At 34.9% G+C, this 19,669-nt stretch overlaps 1 protein-coding gene across 1 annotated transcript in view; it reads left to right on the top strand.

The window, feature by feature from the left end:
• LOC109107581 (band 4.1-like protein 3) overlaps positions 1-18,495 on the top strand; it is a 31,513-nt gene extending 13,018 nt beyond the window's left edge. Inside the window, 14 exon segments of the mRNA XM_042719197.1 lie at positions 1,827-1,977; positions 2,079-2,184; positions 3,122-3,265; positions 3,267-3,313; positions 3,647-3,816; positions 4,397-4,966; positions 6,753-6,810; positions 6,906-6,949; positions 8,605-8,676; positions 13,493-13,567; positions 13,725-13,802; positions 15,232-15,306; positions 15,978-16,097; positions 17,764-18,495. Of these exon segments, the coding sequence (XP_042575131.1) occupies positions 1,827-1,977; positions 2,079-2,184; positions 3,122-3,265; positions 3,267-3,313; positions 3,647-3,816; positions 4,397-4,966; positions 6,753-6,810; positions 6,906-6,949; positions 8,605-8,676; positions 13,493-13,567; positions 13,725-13,802; positions 15,232-15,306; positions 15,978-16,088 (1,701 nt within the window). The 3' untranslated portion in view covers positions 16,089-16,097; positions 17,764-18,495.
• The last annotated feature ends 1,174 nt before the right edge of the window (positions 18,496-19,669 follow it).

The raw sequence follows: 19,669 nt of genomic DNA, 5'->3' as shown, positions 1-19,669 counted from the left end.
ATACATCTAGAGCCACTTCAGATGCAGCGGTCTGTGTTCTCTGCAGTGGAGACGTACATGCAACCTTTAAATGTGACGTCGTTCATGGCTCTGCGCGAGCTGCTCGTATGAGCCATAGAGAATGTGCGATGTTAACACACTTTTCACGCTGCTGCAGCCCCTCTCGTCTCTTCACTCCTGTTTGTCCTGTCTCTGTCTCTCGCCCCTCCTCTGCTGGCTCAGCTGCTCAGCCCGGCTGTGGTGAGTGTTTTACAGCGGTGCAGTGAGGAGGTAAGATGCTGGGTGTTCGTCTTGTGTTTGGTGGATATTGTCTGTGATGGGTGATGTAGTGCTGGTAGTGTCCTCATATATCAGCTCAACAACGAGCGTACCTCGCAGCTTCATCGTGAAGTCACGCTCCTGTAATGCGCTGATGGTTTTACTCGCTCCGACGAGGTCACGCTAGATGCTGCAGACGCTCGCGTTTGAGGCCGCAGTGCTTGGATTCATTCGATCGTCTCCTGCTGTGAGTGTTTAAAGAGACGCTTCCTCATTCTGAACGTGAAATCATCTCTGTGCAACGTAAAGGGAAAAATCTTTAATACAAAATCAGTTCAGACATTAAGATCCCCGCCCCCCCAAGACCCGAAGCCCCCCACACCCCGACCCCTAAAAGGAAAAAGCTCCATACATCATAATTTGGTCCATGCCAGGGTTATTATTGTAAACTAAGACCATAAAAAAAACATTGTTATTATTTGAAAAACATTAACTGGGAAAAAAAATCATTTTTAAGCTTTATGTAATTTTAATTTTTTTTTTTTTATATATGTATTTCATTTAGATTACATTTATTTTATTTTAGTTTTTGTATATATTTTAGGTTACTTTGAAGTTTAACCTGTAGTTCAGCTGGGTTTTGCCAAGGCAACATTTTTAATTTAGTTTAACTTTTAGCTAGAATAGATAAACTTAAATTTTATAATACAACAGAAATTGATTAGAAAAAACATATACATATAATACTATAATAGAGATAAGAAATAAGTTTTTATAATCTTTTAAGTGGATTATATTTTTATATTACATTTTCATTTTAATGTTGAAGATTTAGTTGTGTTTTTGTCCTTTTTTATTTTTTTCTTTATTTTTTAATTTTTTTGGAAATAAATTGAAATTGAAATAAAATAACATAACATGAAAAATGAACTACTTAATGTACCAAGGCAACATTTCTTAAAAAGTACAATATGGAAACTAAAAAGTAAACTATAATAGAATAAAAAAATTAAACAAACTCTATTATATCCATGATATAAAAATAACAGGGATTTGTTGTGTTAGTGAGTGGATTGAGGTTATTTTAAAATTTACATTTGTAGTAATTTCGTGTTTTCATTGTAAGTCGGTGTGTGTGGTGTGGGTGTGTGTGGTTTGTTTCAAACTGATGACAATCTGTATTCTATTGATAAACTATACAACAAACACCCCCAATTAAAAAATCTGAAATATAAAAGAATGAAGAAAGATATAAAAGTAGTATCATAGTTTAAATCGGAAGTCTTTCTTAGTTTTTAATTCGTCTTTGTCAGACTAAAAAATTAAAAAAAATTTTCCTTGCAACTAGCTGACTAATATTAAAATAAATTAATTTTTCGTGTTTACTTTTTATGCCATTAAACGTTTATTTCATGTAATAAAAATTATTATTATATTTTTTACAGTGGTTTTAGTTTGTGTTCTAATAACCCTGCTGTGAAGGCAGCCGTAATCTCATTTGTTCGTGTTGTCACGGTGATGAGTGTGTAAAGCGGTTCCTGTGCCGGATCGGTGTGTGTTTCCGTCAGGATTCGGAGGGTGGGGAGATCATGCTGGGAGTTTGTTCCAGCGGCCCTCCTCGTACAGAGATACTGCGCATCAATCGCTTCGCCTGGCCCAAAATACTCAAGATCTCCTACAAGAGGAACAACTTCTACATCAAGGTGCGGACCGGGAGAGGTGAGATGAGACGAGTTTGTTCTCACTCTTCAGATGGGACCGCTGTTAGTCTGATCGTGTTTGATCGAGAGTGAAACGCTTGTCTTTCTGTTCTCACTCAGCTGGAAAACAGTTTCCCGAGAGCACCATCGGGTTCAACTCCCCCCAATCACAAAGCAGCAAAGCGACTCTGGAAAGTCTGGCGTGGAGCATCACATCCTTCTTCAGGTCAGGCAGCTTGTTCATTAATATTCATCCATTTTTATCTTATATTATCTTTATCTTATCTCCCTTTTGATTTTAAATGTGTTTTAGTCATTTTATCATTTTTTATATGTATGTCTGTTTAGTTTTTTACTAAATTTTTTTATCTCTAGTTTGCCATTTTTATGCTTCAATTTAAATTAAACAAAAGTTTAGTATTATTTTAGTATCACATTGGAGATTACAAAAAAATTATAATTATTATTATTTTTGAGTTAGTTTTATTTCATATTTTTTCCTGTTGATTTTAGTAATTTTAGGTATTTTTTTTTGTTTTCTTAAAATATGTATATTTATTTCGTTGGTCATTTTTAGTACTTCAATCTAATGTTTAGTGTTATTTTAGTATAATTGAAGATGATTACTTTTAATAATAGTTATAGTTTTAATTATGTTTTTTATTATGTTTTTATATTTTCTGCTTTATTTTTTAAAAATATGTATTTAAAAAAAATGTCTATATACTTTTTATTAATTAATTTTATTTGAAAATATTAAAAAATTATTTTTAATTTTAGTTATTTTAGTTCATGAAGTTAAATTAAATGAAAATTAAAAATGTTGCTTTGGCTAGCTACTAGCTAAAATAAAATATTATTTTTTATATTTTATTTTGTTTTAATTAGCATTTTTAATTGCGCTTGCCATAATGTTCTTTAAATATTTGAGTGTCTTCAGTGTTTTTATCATTAAAAAAAAAAAAAAAATCTTCTGTGATGTTTTTTTTTTTTTTTTTTTTTTACCAAATCACTGTGGTATAAACAAATGTTGTGTCATCATAAAAACCACATATTTCATCTTTTGTGCTTGAAACTGTGAAAGATTGCCATTAAAAGCTTCAGACCTGTTTTGCATGAGTGAAATGTTTAATTGTAAACGGTCACTAACTAGCGGTCTGATTCTTGCGTCCTGATAGGCTGGTTTCTCCTGAAGCTCCTCCCAAGCGCTTCCTGTCGTTGGGCTCAAAGTTCCGCTACAGCGGACGAACACAAGCACAGACGCGTCGCGCAAGCGCTCAGATCGCTCGAGCCGCGCCGCAGTTCCAGTTCCAGAAGGCGACGACACACACTCGTCACAGCCGGCATGGACAGCAGTGCGTAACTCACACCAACGCTGCTAGTCCTATTTATACTTAACTTGATGTCTTTATTATTTAATATATGTGTTGAATAAATCTAAGTTTTTTTTTTGTTTTTGTTTTTTTTTACAGCTACCATTTTAATGTTTATATTTAAACCACAAATTGGAATAAAAACATAATTTTATTATTTAAAAATTTGATTAAAAATCTGTGCAATTTAAATTGCTTTACAACTCCGTTTTTGTTTGAGTGTTGATTATTAAATACCTTTGATTAATTCATTAATTATTAAATCAAATTTTCAGTTTCCTCTGAATGATTGTAACAATGTATCTGTGTGATCAGCGACGGTCAGCCATGACGACGGGAAGAACGACAAACCTGCTGTTGCTATAGATGACTTCATCGCCATGGAAACACCGGAGAAGAAAGCAGAGGAGATGAACTCAGTGGAGGAGGAGAATAAAGTCAACAGTGACGAATCGGAACAAGCCCCGCCCCCCTCCGTCACCAAGGTAACCGTCAAATGAATGACAGTTTCAGTAAAAGTCAAATGACTGTTTGTCTGCATAATAACAAAAACAATAATTACCAATGACGTGTGGGTTTTAAATGACGAGCAAAATGTTCAAATAAAGCTTGGAAAACGTTTCATAAAACCTCCCAGCTTCCCAATAATGCTCTGTAAAATGTTCTATTTGTTTTCTAAAATTTATTTTTATTTTTCTCAAATTCTGAAATTTCTATAATTTTTTTTTTTTTTTTTATGATAATCAAAAAGGATGTCTAATCAGTTCTAACCAGCTTTCTCTCTTCTCTCTTGAATACACACATTTTTAGTTTCAAACATGCATAATTTTTATGCATGCATGTTTTCTCTTGCCATTTTCTCCCGGACAGAGAAATGTGTAGAAATTTCTACATTTTAGGCATTTTTGTTTTTAGTGCAGTAGTTGTTTGTTGTTTTTCTGTCCTTTGCTAACCAGCTGTCTTACTCTTCTCTTGACCACACATTTTTGTTTCAAACATGCATACTCTTTTTATTTTATGCGTGCATGTTTTCCCTTCGCCGTTTTCTCCCTCCATCGTCATCAGTCGTGTCCGTACTCATCGGATCCGTTGGGATCTGAGCTCTCCCTCCCGTCTTCTCCCGTCTCGTCCACCAAAGTGCGCAGGAGACGCAGGGAAAGCAGCCGCAAGCGGGCCGCCTCCGTGAGTCCCGCCAAAACCACGGCGGGCTGCCGGCGGCGTCAGGCCCAAGCGGACCGTAAAGCGGCTCTTCTGGAGGAGCAAGCGCTGCTTCTGTCCGCACGCAAGCAGAGACTGAACCAGAGCCGCAGCCGAGGAGGCACACTCTTCTCCTTCTCGCTGCACCTCCCCGATCTGCCCTCGCTGCTGGACGAGGACGGTTACCTGAGCTTCCCTGACCTCACCGAGCTGCGCTTCCTCCCCGAGAGCCTGCATCACTTCATGCCCATCAAGTCTCCCTCGCTCATCCCCTGCTTCCTCTTCATCTTCTTCTTCCTTCTCTCCACCTCGTTCTCCGTGCCGTACGCGCTCACGCTGTCCTTCCCGCTGGCGCTGTGTCTCTGCTATCTGGAGCCCAAGGCCGCGTCGCTCGGATCATCTCTGGCACAGGGCTTCCAGGACAGTTCAGAGGACGAGGTGTGTGTGTGTGTGTGTGTGTGCGCTTGATCCGGCGCCGTGTTTGGACTTTCATCAGTCTAATGAGCTTAGAGAGTGTGTTTCATCTGTTCGTTCTCATTCACCACATCCCGAGGAGTTATTGTCATCGTTATTGTTTGGAAAAGATCTTCCACAGATTAGGTGCCTCCCACAAATAGGGTGCAAAAACTGTATGTATTATAAGATATGTGTCCCTGGAGCACAGAAGCAGTCATCAGTAGCACAGGTATATTTGTAGAAATAGACAACAATACATTGTATGGGTCACAATTATACATTTCTCTTTTATGACAAAAAAATCATTAGGATATTAAGTAAAGATCATGTTTCCATAAAGATATTTTATAAATTTCCTACCATAAATATATCAAAACTTAATTTTTGATAAGTAATATGCATTGCTAAGAACTTCATTTGGACAACTTTAAAGATGATTTTCTCAATATTTAGATTTTTTTGCTCCCTCAGATTCCAGATTTTCAAATAGTTGTATCTCAGACAAATATTGTCCTCCTAACAAACCATACATCAATGGAGAGATTATTCATTCAGCTTTCAGATGTATGAATTGATGAATTGACCCTTATGACTGGTTTTGTGCTCCAGGGTCACATATGTTATAAGAAGTGCTGGGCATTTGTGTCAAAAAATAAAAACCTTTTTTTTGTTTTGTTTTGTTTTGTTTCACAATTTCAATTTTTATTTATTTATTTTTCCTACATTTAACTAGTCAACTTAAAAACATAACTACAACATGATTCAAGTAACGTTTTCTTAATCATGTGGATAGTGCAAACTGTTATTAATGACTCACCCTCATGTCATTCCAAACCCGTAAGACCTCCGTTCATCTTCAGAACACAAAGTAAGATATTTTTGATGAACTCTGAGAGCTCTCTGACCCTCCATAGACAGCAAGGATATTACCACTATATATTTAAGTTATTGAAGTTTTCATTTTTGTGTCGGGACTGGCTGATATTTAAAACCCGATATGTGTGGTTTGTCATTTATATATTAACATTTAATATAATTTGAATAATGAATAGATTGAATTTAAATAAGCTACAGCAGTCACGATAACAGAGTTGCTGATTTATATTTATGCATTTAGCAGATGCTATTATTCAACACCACTTAGAATAGAGGAGGATAAGCCATTCATAAAATAATAAGTAATGAAAAATAATACATTAAATCGACATTTCAACATGACTAGACTGGCTAATTTTCATGCTATGTTAATCATACTCTATGTGCATGTAAAAGTTGTCACTACACTTCTTTAAACTTTCTTGGGACACTATAGCGCCACCTATCTGTGGAAAGTGCCTGTTGTTGTTTGTGCAATCCATTTTTTCCAAGTTAGGATGTTTACTTCATTTGCTCTTTTCTGATGCATGTTTTTCGTCATGCATAAAGCATCCGGTCAAACCTCCATCTGTGGAACATGCCTGTTATAGTCTGAAAAACCTTCTGTACATGTCGTCCTCACTTGTCTGATGCATGTTGCAGAATGTATGAAGAACCGCCGTCAGGATCATGTGATGAAACCCCTCCATGCTCTTCTCATGCATCACATCAGGTTCATGTTCTCGTCATTACGAAAAGCAGACCTTCCTTCAATGTGAGTCACACACCCTCATATGATCGTCATGAAGAACTATTTATCTCTTGTCTATAATGATCTGAATAACGTGAAGTCTGATCGGGGAATTCTTTCCTTTATTGCTGCGTTCTGTCGGGGTGTTCTTTGCTCAAACAGACAGACAGCGATCAAACCGACTTCACGTGTGACGACGACACTTCAGCGACTGAGGTGTGTAGTTTAGTGGACTGTTATTCTCAATAGCTTGTGTTTTTGTGCTTTTAATGAGTGTATAACATGTCTCATGTCCTCTTTTTCAACTTATTACTCATTATAGTCTGACTCTTGAGGACAACTTTGACATAAAGACACAGGTATTGATAATCTAAGGTGTTTTGAGAAGGCAGAAACCACTTTAAGGTGGTTTGATGGTCTTATGTTGGTTTTATTTTGAGCTGGTCAGGCTGAGAAACCAACTAAACCAGCAAAGACCAGCAAACCTCCGTAGGCTGGTTTGAAGCCAAGAATCATACATCATCATCATCATCGTGTTTTGGTGTTTGTTTTCAGTTTTTACTTGTAAACCATTGTACACAGTAGCAGAAACCACTCTGATGTGGATTTGGTTGCTGAAAGGGTTTTAATTTATTAATCTAATTAATTACATGATGTGCTCATTAATTAATTAATTGCAAAAATTATCACGCATGAAATTACCTTTCTCTAAAATCATTCTGTTAAATGAGAAAAGCGTTGAATAGACATTGAGTCATTGAATCATTCACTCAACCAGTTCATTCAAAAACAAAGCAAGTGACTTTATGAATGAGTCACTGAATCATTGACTCACTCGATTTGTTCAGAACTGAATTGAATTGACAGACCTAGTTTTTATTTTATCCCTATTTCTCTCTTTATCTAGTATAGCTTTATAAAATGGATTAAAGGAGAGAATGTGTTTGTCAAGCACAGTGATCTCATGTTGGAGGTTTGTGAAGCAGGAGGTGACGTGTGTTTGGGGTTAATTACTCATATGTGACCCTGCACCACAAAACTAGGCATAAGGGTCCATTTTTAGATTTACATATCATCAGAATAAAGCTGAAAAATTGTCTCTCCATTGATGTGTGGTTTGTTAAGAAGACAATATTTGTCTGAGATACAACTATTTGAAAATCTGGAATCTGAGGGTGCAAAAAAATCTAAATATTGAGAAAATCATATTTAAAGTTGTTCAAATTAAGTTCTTAGCAATGCATATTACTAAATCAAAAATTAAGTTTTGATATATTTACGGTAGGAAATTTACTAAATATCTTCATGGAACATGATCTTTAATTAATATCCTAATGATGTTTGGCATAAAAGAAAAATTAAAATGAATTGAACTGTATTTCATCAGGTAGAAACGTTTGGTTTTTTGTGATATCAACTTAAAATTTGGAACACAACTAGCTTAGATTTTCTTGTAGTTGAAGAAATGTTTTAAATATATATATTTCATATTAAATTTAAAAATAGCATTTTTGTATGTTTTTCATGATAATAACTTAATCATTTATATTTTTTTGTTTGTTTGTTTCACTTTTTTCAATAAAGAAATAATCTGCTAAGTCTCTTCTTTATAGTAAAAAAAATAATAATATTAATATTTACAACTGTGTAAGTTGGAAATTCATTTTTAGGTCTATTCTCAAAAATTGGTTTAAATGGATCATAACTAATCCATAAATATCATTTAGTACTATAAAATCCCCTAAAAATACAAAATATTAAATAAAAATACATTATGAAACTAAAAAATAGAGCATTCATTTCATTCATTAAAAAAATATAATAAATAAGTCTGTTTGGTTTTGTTTGTTTACAGTCATCCTGTGTGTTTACCGTCATGGCACTGATGATTATTCTGCATGAACATTTGTTTTGTGATTTATGAGACATCTCACGCCACCAGCCGCTGACACTAACTTCTTTAACTGACCCTTCTTCTCTCTGATGTTTATCTGTTGTGTCTCTGTGTCTGTAGATGTCGGAGGAGGTTACAGCCGAAGCTGAAGATGTTCCAGTAAAGCCGGATCATTCGGCCGATGCTGCGGAGGTTAGATATTGCTGTTTACTGCATCATACACACGTGTTTACTGCATGTTCTGTGTGTGGATGAATGGCACAGACGTGTGGTTTCGTTTACTAGTTTACAAGTGACACTCGTAATGTTAATAGTCCTGCTGTCTCAATATACGAGCTCTAGAACTGCTCTGAGAGATGCTTTTGATTAATTACAGTTTTATGAAATCATTAAAATGGAATCCAGAAAAATAATGGAAAACACAGCATTTGGTAAATAAATAAAACTTAATTTGGGTGGGGGGGCATATTTAATAGGGCCTTAAAATGTAATTTTAGTTAAACTTTTAATAAATTGCAGTTCATTGTGTAAGTTTCATGGTTTCAATTAATTAGACATGTTTTTTCATTAATAAAAAAATTATTGAACTGTTAAAACATTTTAGAAAAAATAAAAACAGAATTTTTTTTTTTTTTTTTTAAACATAAAACGTAATTTGGGAAAAAATAAAATTGATAAAATTCATAGGGCCCTACATATGCTTAGACAAATATAAATTTTTTGGGGTGTAATATAACCTGAAAGTGTTCATGAGATTCACCCTAAAGGTGCTGAATTCCAACATCTTTATCTTTCTGTCTGGAAGAACGAACCTGATTTAGTCAGACCTGGTGTTGTGAAGCGCGGAGCTTATTTACAGCGGTGCCAGAGAACCGTGGGAACTTCTGCAGGAATCCAACTTCTGCCATAATCTGGAAAACCCTCGACCGTGAGCTTTCTGAAACCCTCCGCGTCTTCACTGAGCAGCGTTATCTCAGTCTGCAGACTCAAAAGGCTGACTGTGAGGTGCTCTTCAGGATCGCTTTAATCTGTCTGGGAAACGTCTCAGAGATTAATCAGATGAAATCTCCTGTTGCTGTGAGAGCTTTGGATCTGCAGCTCCATCCTGTAAATCTCTACAGAACATCTGCTGCCGGTTTACGATTGTGATGTTTTTATAAATGATCCATTAGAGGCTAATTTAGGGCTTTGACTGTTTTCCAGAGCGAGCGGTCGTTTGATTTGTTGGTGTATTTGATGTTCTCTCATCATAGATCGTATCACCGCTGTCGTTTCTTAAAGACCTTCGGTGAATCTACAGACTTATGTTGTTTTCTCAAGCTTGGAATAGCAGCTGTGAGACTCTGAATTATGAAAGAAAAACACACAAGGGTCGTATATCTCACGGCCGCTGGACAGAGGTTGAGATCAGATCATACAGATCATACGCTTCTGGAATCAAACTAAAACTGGATTATAGGGATCTTGTCAAGACAAGCCAGAGATACATGGAGTGTTTGTCCATCAGATACGGCAGCTTAGCTGAAGCTTAGATTCACATGGAGGTAGTGTGAATAAATCAACAGGCGGATTAACCCGTTTGAGAGTGAGTTCACGCTCACATTAATATTGCATGGATTTTAATGAATCCTGTCTGCTCTCCAGTGAGCTTTTTGTTACTGTAGCACAGTAGAGAGATGCAGGAAAGTTAGAAGCAGCTTTTATTTTCCTTTTTTTTCTTTTAATGAAATGAATCATGGTTATTATTGTTAACCAAAATTGAAACCTAAAACATTTTTATTGTTCTGTTTTTATAATTTTATTTCAGCTAGTTGCCAAGGTAACATTTCACATTTTTGTTTTGTTCAAGTTAGTTCAAAACCAGAAACGAAAACTTAATTCAAACTTTATAGACATTAATAGAACTAATAAAAATGACAAAAACGTCAAAATTAATTACTAAAACTTTAACTAAAATTAAAATGAAAACAGAAAATAGTAAATGAAAGTAAAAAGTATTCATAAAAACTATAATAGTATAGAAATGGTATAGTATGTATATATATATATACACACACTATAATAGCACTGAATTAATATTTTGCAATTTAAACACTTATTAATGATATTCAAGTTTGCAGCTGATTAGAGCAATTTTTCATAGGTTCTCTATTTGATTTGGTTATATATTTAGACATTATCAAAGACTACTACTAACACTGTTATTTTGAAGTGCAAATTTGCTAAAATGTGCTCTGTGTTAGTCACACTAGTTTGTATATATGTATATAAACAAATATGGAGGATAAATGTGTACCTAAAAGTTGTTTAAATCTGACAAAATATCCCAAAACCTCCTTTTAAGGACATCCTTGTCTGAAAAAATAAATAAATAAAAATAAAGTAAATAAAGCTTTGAGGAAGATTTGTAAATAGTATAAAAAGATGGTGTATTTTTTCATATTTCCCATTTATTTCCTACAGCCATGTTTGGCTGCTAGAAACACGAGTGTGACTTTATTGTTTTTAGAACCACTTTGCCTTTTTGAATTATGTTTTTTGTGTTCACGTAGCCAGTGCGACAAAAGTCACCAAGTTTAATGCTATTCTGATGGTAACGAAGCTGATATGCTGAGGTTGTGTTGACACAGGGAGGTGGTTTTGCTCTCTGATGAACTCTGTGACAGTTTCTGTCCCAGAGTTCAATTGCAAAGAATCTGCATCTGAACAAAACATCTTGGAAACCCAAGAGATTTTTGCTGGAACCAAAGAAGTGATGTACCATGAAGATGGTGATGAAGATAAAGATGTGCTCCAAATATGGGATCAGAAACACCGAAATATTGAGGTTAAAGATGAAACGGAAACTGCATTGGAAGAAACCAGCTCACAAACCCAAGAGATTCCTGCTGGAGACCAAGAAGATCAAGATATGCTCCTAATCTGGGATCAGAAGCACCAAAGTATTGAGGATGCATATGAAATCAAGGATCTGCATTGGAAATGGCATCTAAAGGAGAGGAATTCAACTTAGAAACCCAACGAAACCGAGAAGATAAAGACATTCTCCTAATCTGGGATTAGAAATGCCAAAATATTGGGGTTGAAGAAGACATCAAGGAAACTGCAATGCAAATTCCATCTAAAAGAGAAGAACCCAACTTAGAAACCATCAACCAAAGAAAAACAATACAAAACCCAAATCTGAAAAACCAAAACGCTTTAAATTTGAGATTAAATAAAAAAACAAGCAAACCTGCAATGGAAGAATCAACCACAGAAGCCCAAGAGATTCTTGCAGGAAACCAAGAAGTGATGTGCCATGAAGAAGATGAAGACATGCTCCAAATCTTGGATCGAAAACACCAAAATATTGAGATTGAAATCAAGGAAATGGCAATGGAAACTCCATTTGAAGAAGAAGAAACCAACTCAGAAACCCAAGAAATTCCTGCTAGAAACCAAGAAGTGATGTGCCATGAAGAAGATGAAGAATACTCCAATTCTTGGATCAAAAACACCAAAATATTGAGGTTGAAATCAAGGAAATGGCAATGGAAACTCCATTTGAAGAAGAAGAAACCAACTCAGAAACCCAAGAAATTCCTGCAGGAAACCAAGAAGTGATGTGCCACGAAGAAGATGAAGACATGCTCCAAATCTTGGATCAGAAACACCAGAATGAAAACTCCATCTAAAGGAGAAGAACCCAACTTAGAAACCCAAGAAATTCCTGCTAGAAACCAAGAAGATCAAGACATGCTCCAAATCTGGGATCTGAAACACCATAATGCTTAGAAAACACCCAGAAATTCATGCTCCAAGAAGATCTTGGGATCTGAAACAATGGAAATTACATAAAACAGAAGTTGAGATTGGAGATGAAAACCAAGGAACCTGCATGAAAGAAGATGAAGAAGAATCAACCAAACTAGAAGCCCAAGAGATTCTTGCAGGAAATCAACGAAAAGTGCAACTCCATCTAAAGGGAAGAACCCAAACTTAGCCATGAAGAAGATGAAGACATGCTCCAAATCTTGGATCGAAAACACCAAAATATTGAGATTAAAGATAAAAACAAGGATCCTGCGATGGAAGAAGCCACCTCAGAAACCCAACCTGATGTTGGTGTCTTCCATAACAACATTGAGAGTTTTGATCAAGAACATGTTGAAGAAGTGTATGCAGACTCGTTTGAATCTTCTCAGCTCTTGTTCTTTGAGGAACCTGCGCATGAATCCATCAACATACAACCTTACAGAGAATTTCCATCATCTGAGCAAACCCAGATGGAAGACCGACCTCAAGAGCAGATGATCAGCGTTAAAGATGAAGCAGGTTCTTCATGTTTCCATTTGAACGAGCAACCAAGGTTTCAAACTTTCAGACATGAGCCTGATCCTGGACCAAACAAGGAGAAGGAAGTATGGAGGTAACCAATCCCAGCGTGCACCGGGGTCACCGTGTGACATCAGCACTGACTCATGATGGAAACTCTCTCTTTCTTCTTGCTTCACGATTGGAAGCGTTTGATGAGTCACTGATTAATTACAAGTGATCACAGATGTTGTTTAACACACTCTATTCATCACATCTGCATGTCTGGATGAATGTATTCATGAGCAGCTGGACGCTTCCATTTGTTGAGGATGTTTTGCCTGATTTTGACTTCGACAAATGGTTGAATGAGAAACTGATTGTCAAGTCAAATTTATTTCTGTAGCGCTTTATAAACTACAGATCATTACAAAGCAGCTTTACATTAATAAACAGGGAGATATCATCAAAAATGAACCAATAAGCTAAACAAATATAGCAGATAAGTTGATAGTATTACTGAATATTAATTAGGGTTGCGACTGCAGTTTCTTGTTGAAACATAAAGGGTTTAGTGTTTGCCGTGGGTCCCTTGTCACTTAAAATGAGTAGTTGTCTTTATAATGAGCTGAAATATCATTATGCCATCATTAAAAGGTTATTCAAGCAGTTCTGGAGTGTTTCAGAGTGATTTTCTGTGTTTGTGGATCAGCAGTCGGAGGAAGCGGTTAAAGATGTTGCTGTGGTTCACACCGAGACCAAGACCATCACGTACGAGTCTGCAGAGGTGAAGCGCTCTCTACACGGTCTGATGCTGCTTCTAGTGCGCCGGCGTGTGTGTAACACATCTGTGTGTGTGTGTGTGTGTGTGTGTGTGTGTGTGTGTGTGTGTGTGTGTGTGTGTGTGTGTGTGTGTATGTGTGTGTATGTGTGTGTGTGTGCAGGTTGATGCGGATGGCGACTCAGATGCAGGCGTCTTCATGAGCGCTCAGACCATCACATCAGACAAACAAATCACCAAGGTCAGACGCTCACACACACACACACACACACACACACACAAAATGACACAAAAATGACTTCACCAGCACACACGCTCACACACACACACACACACACACACACACACATCACCAAGGTCAGACACACACACACACACACATCACCAAGGTCAGACACACACACACACACACACACAGTGACACATATCATCACCAGTGTTTGACTCAACACACACACACATCACCCAGCTCAGACACACACACCACCCGACACACACACAACACACACACATCACCAAGGTCATGAAGAGACGCTCTGATACACACACACACACCACACACACACACACACATACAACACACAGAGCACACTTTGTAACACACACACATCACCAAGGTCAGACACACACTCACACACACACACACACACATATCACCCTTTCCGACTGTGGACCCACACACTGGATTTGATGTCCAGAACTCTCACCCACACACACACATCACCAATGTCAACAGACCACCCAAACACACACACACATACACACACACACCACACACGCCCAAGACGACCACAAACACACCCAACACCACACACACACACACACACACACACACAACACACATCACATTCACCAAGGTCACACACCACACACTCATTTGACCATCACTAAGGTCAGACACACATACACATCAACCAAGGTCACTCTCTGTATAGACACACATACACACTGTCACCCAAGTCAGACACACTGAGGACACCACTGTGTGTGATAATTGTGTTAAATACATTGTATAATTAATCCCTCATTTGACCATTACTATTGAAAATATTTTCTTTTTTAGACCTAATATTACATGTCTTTATGTTATGTTGACTCCGTGGGTATGTAATTTTTGTAAATATATATATACTATATATATTATATATATATATACTATATACTATTTGTATATATATATATATATATATATTTCTTTAAAACGTTTCATTAACTTAACTGTATTAGGTTTTGTCAAGCATTACATTCTCCCATCCATTTAAATAGATATGATACGATACGATATATAAGCACTTTCTAGCTGGACGTTTTATTTTAGTTGTTATAGACACTTTTTTTTTTGGAGAAAATCAAATTAAATATTTAATAGTATTAAAAGAATTTTGAAAATAAAATATAATTATTAAAATATAATAATATTTAAATCAAATTTTAGAATAATTATAGTTATTATTGTCATTATTACTACTATTATCATTATTAGTTTTAACTTTATTTATGGAAAATAAAGAGAGAAACACATTAATGTTGTAAATTACAGTCGTACTGTGAAATTGAAAAAATGATCATTTTACATTTGAACATTTTAAGTTCAAGCTCTTACTTTGTATTAATACAAGTATTTTGTCCACAGATATGTTGTGAATTGTGTTTGATTGTGTGTTTGTCAGACGGTGAAGGACGGTATTTCAGAGACTCGCATCGAGAAGAGGATCGTCATCACCGGAGACGCAGACCACGACCAGGTACATAACACACACACAATACACTCGTGAGTCAGGCAAGATTAAAATTAAAACATATTGTTTCAGTTATAACTTAATTATAAACACATTTTAAAATACTTCTAAAAAGACTGCATGTATTAAGATTCATCAAAATATTACTGAAAATATTTATATGCATTAATTGTGTTGAAGTTTGTCAAGGATAAATATATTTTAAAATTATTAATTAAAAAATCTGTATTAATTTTTCAATATTTATTGCATTAAGGTTCATCAAGACAAACATTTAAAAATATTTCCCCAAAAAGAAAAAGCTGCATTTACTCTATTAAAGTTTGTCGAGCATTCCATCAAACCTCCCATATTCATAAATACACACATTCCACCATTATAAATAGACACATTTTCTATTATTTATAAAACTTTGCTTGAATTATTTCTTTAAATTGAGTGTAATATGATGATGACAGATTCTTCTATAATCAAATCTTATAATCATTCAGCAGATCTGTATTTAATGATTGCATGACAGTCTCGGGTCTTTAACTGTATAACCTTCAAGCAGAACATGCTGATCGATTGATTGATTGATTAATTAACTGATTGATTGATTGATTGATTAATTAACTGATTGATTGATTGATTGATCTGTGGTCTCTGTCTCCCTCTGCTGGTGCATTGTGGGTCAGGCTCTGGCTCAGGCCATTAAAGAGGCCAAAGAGCAGCACCCAGACATGTCGGTCACTAAAGTAGTGGTTCATAAAGAGACAGAGATCTCAGCTGCTGACGGTGACGCGTGAATCTCGCAGGTAAGAGGGTTCGAGCTCTGCATGCAACCGCCGCCGCGCTGGTGTCTAACGCTTCATCATCAGCCTCCTCAGACCACTGCCTGTTCCCAGAATGCCTTTCAGTGCTGACCTCTGACCTCATGCTGTGTCTTGTGACGCTCGCAGCTTCAGTGACGTGTGGAGCATGATGGGAATGTTTTTGAGCTCATTGATGTTGCTGTGTTTCTCTGCTCTGCTTTTGTTCACAGGAAGCTGAATCTTTCCTGCTGTGTCGCATAAAACCAGTCACACGTCTGGGTCATATTTTTCACTTAAAAAAAAAATAATTAAATTAAATTGCTTTCTTTTTTATATATATATATAAATATATATATATATTATATATTATATATATAATATATTAATATATCTCTATATATATATTATATTTTTTTTGTTTTTTTTTTTTTTAACTATAAAGGTGCAATGTGATGATTTTCATGACAATTAATTCGTTCATTTTTACCTTAAATTCTGATCACCGTAGTAAAAATATATTATTTATAAAAATGTAATATTATTTATATATATATATATATATATATATATATATATATAGACTATTTATATGAACTTGCACTGACATTTAATTACTTAATATGAAAAAATATAAAAACCTTTTGTTTATCAAGGACACATTAAATGAATCAAAAGTGGCAGTAAAGTCATTTCTAATGTGACAAAAGATTTCTGTTTCAGATAAATACTTTTATTTTTCAACTTTCAAGTAATTTGAGAATCTTGAAAAATAAAATGAAAAATAATGTCTTATTTAAAATATTAGTGTTTCTGATTACAGTAATGAGAATCTAATGTTTATTATGAGCCTTACCCAAAAAAAAAAAAAAAAAAAGAGATTAATTATTGGGTTAAATATTAATTGTCATGAACTATATCACAATGCAAAAAAAATAAGCTAAACCTATTTATTATTTGCGAATATATTTATTTGAATTACTTATATATATATATATATATATATATCTATATATATATATTATATAATATATATCTATATATAATATATAATTATATTATTATATTATTATTATTTAGTTTTATTATGTTTATGTATTTATTTGTTTTTTTTTTTCTAAAAAGAAACTGAGGTAGAATATGCAGGGTTCCTACATGGTTTAGAAAAGTATGGAATTTGATTTAAGTAATTTCCAGGACTGGAATAGTACGAAAAAAAGAAAGCCAAGTATGGAAAAATATTTGCATTTCCAGACTTTTGCCCCATTTTGTTTTTTTATAATAGAAATTTAAGAATTTAATGAAAATAAGACAATCGTACAAGAAGTGTTTTCACGTCAGCTGTTTAGTGATTCTTTAGTGATCGTCAAATATGACTGAATTAATTCAAGGTGCATATTTTCATCATGCAAAACACAGGTTATAAGCATTTCGGGTTTCTTCTAACTGTATTCTTAGCACCGTATTACATAACCTCAAGCACCTTTGCAAAAATAAAATGTACAGACTTTTATGGTATGGAGAGGTTTGGAGATTTGAGTCTGGAAAATGTGAAAGAATCCTGAATATGATCCAGACGTGTTTTGCGTGAGCTTCCATCTTTCCAACATCACTTCTCAGACTCTGACTGAAACACTTGAGCGTCCGTCTGATTCGACTTTGTGTTGTTTAGGAATAAGATCCAAACTTCCCCTTGAACTCATCAGCTCAGAACCAGCACGTGACCTCTGACCTCAGACAAAACACGAGATCTTCGTCATCAAACCATCAGCTTCACCCTCGTCCAACCAAACCCGCGCTGAGATGAAGGACTCAGAAACCAAGAAGGGGGAAACGAAGTTTCCAGGAGAAAATGTTTGCCTTAAAATGTCTGATTTCTTCAAATGATTCAAAATATTAATTTATGCCACTTTGGTTTATTTATAGTGTAGCGTGACTCACAGACACACGTCCAGGTCAAAATCAATCGGATTCTTGCAGTGAAATGTCAAGCTTCAGAAAACAAACGCGGCTGAATTAAAACTAGTTTCTACTTGGATCATAAGTGCATTTTTATCGCAGTAGTTGTTATTGTTATTGTTTTTTCTGGCACTAACGGATTCTGCATTATATATGCAAAACGACAAAAAATGAGTACGGAGAAAAAAAGTTGTGCACTATTTTAAGGGCTTTTGGTAGCTTTGTAAAACAGTGTTTTTGTTGTCGGAGCAGAAACGCAGCGGCGCTTTGGTTCGGTACTGAAGCTCCCACAGAAATCCCTCCGCCTGACCTTTGACCTTTTCTTATATTTGACCCCGAGAGGGCTCCACTGTTTTGAGAGTGTAATGGGGGGGATGAGAGAGAAATGTAATCGATGTGATTTGTTTTGAGTTTTTATTTTGGAATAAAATACTGTTGAAATCGATATGTTTGTGGTCATTTGAGAATCTGCTCGGCAGCTTCATCAATAGTGAGATATCAGAAATAATGTTGAATGATGAGATGGAGCCGGCTGGAGTTGATGTAGACCACACTGTGATTAATGTGATCATCACAGAACAAACATGCAGCGAGCTTCAGCTGCTCTTCTCAATATTTCAGAGATACTTGTGCTGTAATAATAAAGCTGCTCATTATTCAACTTCTTATTTACAGAAACTATAAATAAACTGCATGATTTCCAAAACTCTGAAGAACTGAATGTGTATCAATGAATTTTCTTGATTTTTCCTTTCTGGGTGTTCTCCTTGTCTCCTTTTTCCCCCCTAACACCAAAACACAAGACTTTAAGAACAAAAAAACAAAAATATGATTTTTTTCCAGTTGTTTATGATTAGAGGATGAAAATTTTTTTCTCTTCAAAAAAAACATCTCATAAAAATCAAAATCTGATAAAATATTTTAGAACCTGACAAAACTATAAAAATCCATATTCATTATAGAAATGTCCACACATTTTTAAAAATGTATTCATTTCCATGGCTTTTCCACATCTATAAATCATACTTTTAAAATTCTCTCATATATTCAGGTTTTCATCCTGCTTCTGAAATAAAGATTTCTTGAAATAAAATATAATATGTCAGTTTCCATCTTTTGAAGTGTTTGTTCATGTCAGTGTTATTTTAGTAGTAATGAGATAATATTATGGTTTAGTTTTTGTTTACAATTTAAATTTTAATGTTTTAGTAACTTTGTTATGTTTGTCATTATTATTTTTTTAATAGGCCTACAGTATATACTTTGTATTAATTTTCATTTCAGTTCATTATTTTCATTTTCCAATTCAATAAACTAAATTAATTTTATATAAAATAAACTCATCTAATTTATATTTTCAATTAAAAAAATAAATTTAACTATAACCAAAACAAACCCCTGCTTCTTGTTATCACTTGGGGTTTGGGTTAAGGTTAGCCAAAAATCAAACTTGATCAAGGGCCAAAGGCAAATGTTACATTATATTAAAAAGTTATTAAGTTTAAAATAAAATATTTATTAAGTCACTTTCACTGTCACTTTCACTTTTATTTATTTTTAAATCAGATTAACTTCCAGTATATTCTCTAAATTTCAATGCAAGAAGAAGCAGAATAGAA

The sequence above is a fragment of the Cyprinus carpio genome, chromosome B2 (genome assembly GCF_018340385.1).
Source record: "Cyprinus carpio isolate SPL01 chromosome B2, ASM1834038v1, whole genome shotgun sequence".
Taxonomy (NCBI): Eukaryota; Metazoa; Chordata; class Actinopteri; order Cypriniformes; family Cyprinidae; genus Cyprinus; species Cyprinus carpio.
This window is presented reverse-complemented; position numbering and strand designations above follow the sequence as displayed.